Source organism: Phyllobates terribilis, unplaced genomic scaffold, assembly GCF_046119375.1.
Source record: "Phyllobates terribilis strain yellow unplaced genomic scaffold, ASM4611937v1 Scaffold_12__6_contigs__length_324123572, whole genome shotgun sequence".
NCBI lineage: Eukaryota > Metazoa > Chordata > Amphibia > Anura > Dendrobatidae > Phyllobates > Phyllobates terribilis.
The window spans coordinates 91,238,760-91,246,920 of record NW_027362772.1 but is presented as its reverse complement, the minus strand read 5'-3'; the positions used below and the strand labels follow the sequence as shown (position 1 = coordinate 91,246,920).

The window sequence follows — 8,161 nt, the reverse complement described above, 5'->3', positions numbered from 1 at the left end:
CTCCTCCTGTATATATACACTGCACAGCACCACTGCTCCTGTCCTGTATATATACACTGCACAGCACCACTCCTCCTGTCCTGTATATATACACTGCACAGTACCACTCCTCCTGTCCTGTATATATACACTGTACAGTACCACTCCTCCTGTATATATACACTGCACAGTACCACTCCTCCTGTCCTGTATATATACACTGCACAGTACCACTCCTCCTGTCCTGTATATATACACTGCACAGTACCACTCCTCCTGTATATATACACTGCACAGTACCACTCCTCCTGTCCTGTATATATACACTGCACAGTACCACTCCTCCTGTCCTGTATATATACACTGCACAGTACCACTCCTCCTGTCCTGTATATATACACACTGCACAGTACCACTCGTCCTGTATATATACACTGCACAGTACCACTCCTCCTGTATATATACACTGCACAGTACCACTCCTCCTGTATATATACACTGCACAGTACCACTCCTCCTGTCCTGTATATATACACTGCACAATACCACTCCACCTGTATATATACACTGCACAGTACCACTCCTCCTGTCCTGTATATATACACTGCACAGTGCCACTCCTCCTGTATATACACACTGCACAGTACCACTCCTCCTGTCCTGTATATATACACTGCACAGCACCACTCCTCCTGTCCTGTATATATACACTGTACAGTACCCCTCCTCCTGTATATATACACTGCACAGTACCACTCCTCCTGTCCTGTATATATACACTGCAGAGTACCACTCCTCCTGTCCTGTATATATACACTGCACAGTACCACTCCTCCTGTATATATACACTGTACAGTACCACTCCTCCTGTCCTGTATATATACACTGCACAGCACCACTCCTCCTGTCCTGTATATATACACTGCACAGTACCACTCCTCCTGTCCTGTATATATACACTGCACAGTACCCCTCCTCCTGTCCTGTATATATACACTGTACAGTACCACTCCTCCTGTCCTGTATATATACACTGCACAGTACCACTCCTCCTGTCCTGTATATATACACTGCACAGTACCACTCCTCCTGTCCTGTATATATACACTGCACAGTACCACTCCTCCTGTATATATACACTGCACAGTACCACTCCTCCTGTCCTGTATATATACACTGCACAGTACCACTCCTCCTGTCCTGTATATATACACTGCACAGTACCACTCCTCCTGTATATATACACTGCACAGCACCACTCCTCCTGTTCTGTATATATACACTGCACAGTACCACTCCTCCTGTCCTGTATATATATACACTGCACAGTACCACTCCTCCTGTCCTGTATATATATACACTGCACAGTACCACTCCTCCTGTCCTGTATATATACACTGCACAGTACCACTCCTCCTGTATATATACACTGCACAGTACCACTCCTCCTGTCCTGTATATATACACTGCACAGTACCACTCCTCCTGTCCAGTATATATACACTGCACAGTACCACTCCTCCTGTCCTGTATATATACACTGCACAGTACCACTCCTCCTGTATATATACACTGCACAGTACCACTCCTCCTGTCCTGTATATATACACTGCACAGTACCACTCCTCCTGTCCTGTATATATACACTGCACAGTACCACTCCTCCTGTATATATACACTGCACAGTACCACTCCTCCTGTATATATACACTGCACAGCACCACTCCTCCTGTATATATACACTGCACAGCACCACTCCTCCTGTATATATACACTGCACAGTACCACTCCTCCTGTCCTGTATATATACACTGCACAGTACCACTCCTCCTGTATATATACACTGCACAGTACCACTCCTCCTGTCCTGTATATATACACTGCACAGTACCACTCCTCCTGTCCTGTATATATACACTGCACAGTACCACTCCTCCTGTATATATACACTGCACAGTACCACTCCTCCTGTATATATACACTGCACAGTACCACTGCTCCTGTCCTGTATATATACACTGCACAGCACCACTCCTCCTGTCCTGTATATATACACTGCACAGTACCACTCCTCCTGTCCTGTATATATACACTGTACAGTACCACTCCTCCTGTCCTGTATATATACACTGCACAGTACCACTCCTCCTGTCCTGTATATATACACTGCACAGTACCACTCCTCCTGTCCTGTATATATACACTGCACAGTACCACTCCTCCTGTATATATACACTGCACAGTACCACTCCTCCTGTATATATACACTGCACAGTACCACTCCTCCTGTCCTGTATATATACACTGCACAGTACCACTCCTCCTGTCCTGTATATATACACTGCACAGTACCACTCCTCCTGTATATATACACTGCACAGTACCACTCCTCCTGTCCTGTATATATACACTGCACAGTACCACTCCTCCTGTCCTGTATATATACACTGCACAGTACCACTCCTCCTGTATATATACACTGCACAGTACCACTCCTCCTGTATATATACATTGCACAGTACCACTCCTCCTGTATATATACACTGCACAGTACCACTCCTCCTGCCCTGTATATATACACTGTACAGTACCACTCCTCCTGTATATATACACTGCACAGTACCACTCCTCCTGTATATATACATTGCACAGTACCACTCCTCCTGTATATATACACTGCACAGTACCACTCCTCCTGCCCTGTATATATACACTGCACAGTACCACTCCTCCTGTATATATACACTGCACAGTACCGCTCCTCCTGCCCTGTATATACACACTGCACAGTACAGCTCCTCCTGTATATATACACTGCACAGTACCACTCCTCCTGTATATATACACTGCACAGTACCACTCCTCCTGTATATATACACTGCACAGTTCCACTCCTCCTGTATATATACACTGCACAGTACCACTCCTCCTGTATATATACATTGCACAGCACCACTCCTCCTGTATATATACACTGCACAGTTCCACTCCTCCTGTCCTGTATATATACACTGCACAGTACCACTCCTCCTGTATATATACACTGCACAGTACCACTCCTCCTGTCCTGTATATATACACTGCACAGTACCACTCCTCCTGTCCTGTATACTGGGTGTTCACTCACACATACTGTCTTGAAAAGTCTTCACACCCCGTGACCTTTTTCCTGTTACACCACAAACATAAATGTATTTTATTGGGATTTTCTGTGATAGAAAGTAACGAGTATTAGTGACGAGTGAGGAAATGATACGAGGTCACTGATTATTATATAAACCTGACCATTGTGAGGGGCGTTACTTGTTACTTTGTATCACATATAATTCCCAGTAAAATACATTTAAGTTTGTGGTGTAATGGGAAAGTCCCCGGGGTGTGAAGACTTTTTCCGGCTGCTGTATACAGAGTAAGGCCATGTTCACACGTTCAGTATTTGTAACCAGCAGTGGGTGATAAATGCAGGAGTTTCTTTTAGACTTTTCCTCCTATTGTTCCTCTCCTGGTCACTAAGGTAAAAATACTGACCTAATCCTGACCGTGTGAACGTGGCCTAATACAGACAGTGAGATTTTCTCCCAGTCTACAGCGCCGATCAGCGAACGATATTTTTTTGATGTCTTTCCTTAATCATGTTGGGACAAAAGAACAACGACACAGGACTACTACTCTCATCAGCTTTAATGCTATTACATTCCAGTTCATAATAATCACAGAAATGGCGACAGGATGTGGAGATAAGTAATAATGATAGGAAATAATGTCTATTGCTTCCTGTTATCAGCCACTTCAGGCCGGGCAGTAGCAGGCTGGTGTCCGTTATCTGCTCCCCTGTGCTGAGGTAGCAGCCAGTCGCCTGCTTGTTTGATGGTTTCCAGGAAGCAGCAGATGTTTTACAGAATAGAGAAATTCTGCCAATCACGGTGGGGGTGACAGTCATGAGCGGTGCGCCCCCTGCTGTGCGCCATAAGACATGATAATGAAATAGTTCACGGATCAGTCCATATAAACACATGGCGGTAATACACAGTGCGGCTCCTGGGCCCCGAGGGGCCACGTCCGTAGTCAGCAGTATTGTAGATGGACGGATGATAATCACCGCAGTTACATGAGCCTTCTCTGCCGCCATATCAGGGGCCGTTCAGAGTTCTTAAGACCCTTGTGCCCAACCACCCGCTGCAGTGCAAGTTTGTGTCCAACCCGTGCATTGACTTAGCAGAGCTGCAATACGTTCTGCTCCACCTGTATAACTGACAGATGAGGTTGATGGTCCGTTGGGTCTGGGGCAGGGTTTTCTGCTGTCCTTATAGATACTCCATGCGGGGGCTGCAGCTGACTCGCTCCTCTTTAGCTGCGTACGGCTTGCATGCGGCGGCCGGTTGCTTGCAGGGTTCCCTGGCGCAGCAGGTGCTCATTGCGCAGAAGCAGCAGAGACAGGACAGGATTATCCCCCCGCCCAGGAGGAAGATGATATTGGGCCACGCCAGCAGCAGAGCTTGTCCGATCTCGATCCGCACTGCCCCCCTGGCAAATGAAGCGTCATAGGCACGGCGCGAGATGTTAACCGTAGTCCAGATGACGGGGATGAGGACGAGGACGGTGCTGAGGAAGTACAGGAGTCCGGCGGTCAGGGTGAAGCAGTTGCGCTCACTGTCTTTGTCGTCGCACCGGCAGCACTGAGTGAGAATGAAGCCGACGATGGAGAATATGAAGGCAAGGACAGACATGGCCACGGCGAAGCTCATGAAGATGCGGGCAGCCTTCAGGTCGGCGGTCAGCGACACCATGGAGCCGTAGTTGTCGCATTCCATACTTATCCGGAACTGCTTCAGACACGTGAGCCACAGCCCGTCCCACCGGCTGATCCACTCACCGTCAATCCGGCCGCCCTCAATGACCAGGTCATTGTTCTCAGCCAGGACCACCAACCTCCAGTAAGGCATGATGGTGACAATCCAGGTGAGGATCATACCGATGGCTCCGCAGAGGAGGCCGATGATATGGAGCAGGCAGCAGATCATGGCTGTCAGGTAGGAGATGTTCCCTCAGATATGGAGCACGAACTGCCAGAAGCGACTGAACCGGCTTCACCCAGGGCCACAAATTTATACATCAGGTCACGTGCAGGAGACAATTAGAGGAATGTTGTGATGATGATGATGATGATGATGACTACTCTACAGAATGAGGACACCAATTATCTCACACAATAGAGGCCACGGGAAACGGGCCACCAGAGCAACAAGGGCCTAGGCAACGCCCCAGGACCCCGTCACACGTGCAGGGGCCACAGGATCTTCACTATTGTTAATCTCTTTGTTTTCAGTTCTAGGAGAATTGATAATTGTCAGGAATTTCCTTCAGGTGACGCAGGGCGGGAACCTCAAGAATAATCCACAGAATCAGCGGGAGAGAGGCCGAATAAAAGAAGCCGAGGATTGTAGTGGAGCAGCTCCAAAATGACCCCCAAAGCCACAAGTGGTCTCCTAGATCAGTGGCCCTCAGCTCTGGTCCACAGGTCCAGTTCTCAGCCCCAGGCTAGTCCTCGGGTCCAGTTCTCAGCCCCAAGCTAGTCCTCGGGTCCAGTCCTCAGATCCAGGCTAGTCCTCGGGTCCAGTCCTCAGATCCAGGCTAGTCCTCGAGTCCAGTACTCAGCTCCAGGCTAGTTCTCGGGTCCAGTCCTCAGCTCCAGGCTAGTTCTCGGGTCCAGTCCTCAGCTCCGGGCTAGTTCTCGGGTCCAGTTCTCAGCCCCAGGCTAGTCCTCGGGTCCAGTTCTCAGCCCCAAGCTAGTCCTCGGGTCCAGTCCTCAGCTCCAGGCTAGTCTTCGGGTCCAGTCCCCAGCTCCAGGCTAGTCCTCGGGTCCAGTCCTCAGCTCCAGGCTAGTCCTTGAGTCCAGTTCTCAGCCCCAAGCTAGTCCTCGGGTCCAGTTCTCAGCCCCAAGCTAGTCCTCGGGTCCAGTCCTCAGCTCCGGGCTAGTCCTCGGGTCCAGTCCTCAGCTCCAGGCTAGTCCTCGGGTCCAGTCCTCAGCTCCAGGCTAGTCCTCGAGTCCAGTCCTCAGCTCCAGGCTAGTCCTCGAGTCCAGTCCTCAGCTCCAGGCTAGTCCTCGAGTCCAGTCCTCAGCTCCAGGCTAGTCCTCAGGGCCAGTCCTTTGCCCCAGTCTAGTCCTCGGGTCCAGTCTAGTCCTTGATTTCTTGCCACAATTCCAGCCCTCAGCTCTGCTCCTTCTTCCCGCTCCTTGGGCCTGATCCTCAGGTCGAGTCCAGTTCTCCGCTCTGGTCCTAGGGTCCAATCTTCAGCTATAGGATTTGAATCGAGTCGACTTTAGCCCAGTTCTCACCTCTATTCCCAAAGTGCCGTCCTCGCCCCAGACCTCAGGTCCCTCTCTTAGATCCGTACGTTTAGTCCTTGTGTATATTCCTTGGTTCAGTCTTCAGGTGCTAACCTTATCTGCAGTTCTGAGCTCCATTCCTCAGGTCCAGTTCTCAGGCTTTACATTACATCTTTAGGTAGGTTCTTTGGTTCCAGTCGTCAGATCCAATCTACAGATCCTAATCTCAGCTTCATTCCTTGGGTCCAGTCCTCAGGCTACGGCCTAAAGCTTTAGACTTGGCCCAAGGACTTGAGTAAAGGACTGAGACCGGTATCCAGAAAATGAAGTGTATAAAGGATGATCACACCAAGAATAGACACAAAAAGGAACGCTTCCCTCATATCCAAAACCATTATTGCACTGCAAGGCGAAATATAACAATGTTTCAAGTGATGACCCTTCATCAGGCTGTGAGGAGGGATTCAGAGAGAGTGGAAACGACCAGGACCCATGGGAGCGGGGAGCAGCTGTGGATGTCACTGACGGTCACTCCGGCCCGCTGCGGCTGCCATCGGGGCCGTCTCCCATACACAGCAGCCCTCGCTTGGCCGAGCTCCTGAGGTTCTATGAGAAGCCTCGGAGACATTTTTGCCAGCAATTTATCTCTGGGAGAACAAAGCAACTGCTCATCCGAAACCCGAGCGACCTCTCCGCGGCAATCAGTTGGCCGGTGCCCCCACCCCCGTCCACCATCTGTCCATGTTCCCCATCCACCATCTGCCCGTGCCCCCCCCCCCAGGCCACCATAAACCATCCGCCCGTGCCCCCTCGGCCACCATCCGCCCATGTTCCCCGGCCACCATCTGCCCGTGCCCCCCGGCCACCATCCGCCCATGTTCCCCGTCCACCATCCGCCCGTGCCCCCCGGCCACCATTCGCCCATGTTCCCCGGCCACCATCCGCCCATGTTCCCCGGCCACCATCCGCCCGTGCCCCCCCCGGCCACCATCCGCCCGTGCCCCCCCCCCCGGCCATCATCCGCCCATGTTCCCCGGCCACCATCCGCCCATGTTCCCCGGCCACCATCCGCCCATGTTCCCCGTCCACCATCCGCCCTTGTTCCCCGTCCACCATCCGCCCATGTTCCCCGTCCACCATCCGCCCATGCCTCCCCGGCCACCATCCGCCCATGTTCCCTGTCCACCATCCGCCCATGTTCCCCGTCCACCATCCGCCCATGCCTCCCCGGCCACCATCCGCCCATGTTCCCTGTCCACCATCCGCCCATGCCTCCCCGGCCACCATCCGCCCATGTTTCCCGGCCACCATCTGCCCATGCCCCCCGGCCACCATCCGCCCATGCCCCCCGGCCACCATCCGCCCATGTTCCCCGGCCACCATCCGCCCATGTTCCCCGTCCATGATCCGCCCATGTTCCCCGTCCATGATCCGCCCGTGCCCCCCCCCCCCGTCCACCATCCGCCCATGTTCCCAATCCACAATCCGCCCGTGACCCCCCGGCCACCATCCGCCCATGTTCCCATCCACTATCCGCCCGTGCCCCCCCCGGCCACCATCCACCCATGTTCCCCATCCAGCCGTGCCCCCCCGTCCACCATCCGCCCATGTTTCCCCGTCCACCATCCGCCCATGTTTCCCAGCCACCATTCGCCCATGTTCCCCCCCCGTCCACCATCCGCCCGTGCCGCCCCCGTCCACCATCCGCCCGTGCCCCCCCGTCCACCATCCGCCCGTGCCAACCCCCGTCCACCATCCGCCCGTGCCAACCCCCGTCCACCATCCGCCCGTGCCAACCCCCGTCCACCATCCGCCCATGTTCCCCGGCCACCATCCGCCCGTGCCCCCCGTCCA

At 52.5% G+C, this 8,161-nt stretch overlaps 1 protein-coding gene across 1 annotated transcript; it reads right to left on the bottom strand.

Moving 5' to 3' along the window:
• Positions 1-3,642: 3,642 nt before the first annotated feature.
• LOC141173108 (claudin-8-like) lies at positions 3,643-5,062 on the bottom strand. The gene has a single exon (XM_073657750.1). It carries the CDS (start codon positions 4,998-5,000, stop codon positions 4,284-4,286), a length of 717 nt encoding a protein of 238 aa, XP_073513851.1. The 5' UTR covers positions 5,001-5,062; the 3' UTR covers positions 3,643-4,283.
• Positions 5,063-8,161: the final 3,099 nt, after the last annotated feature.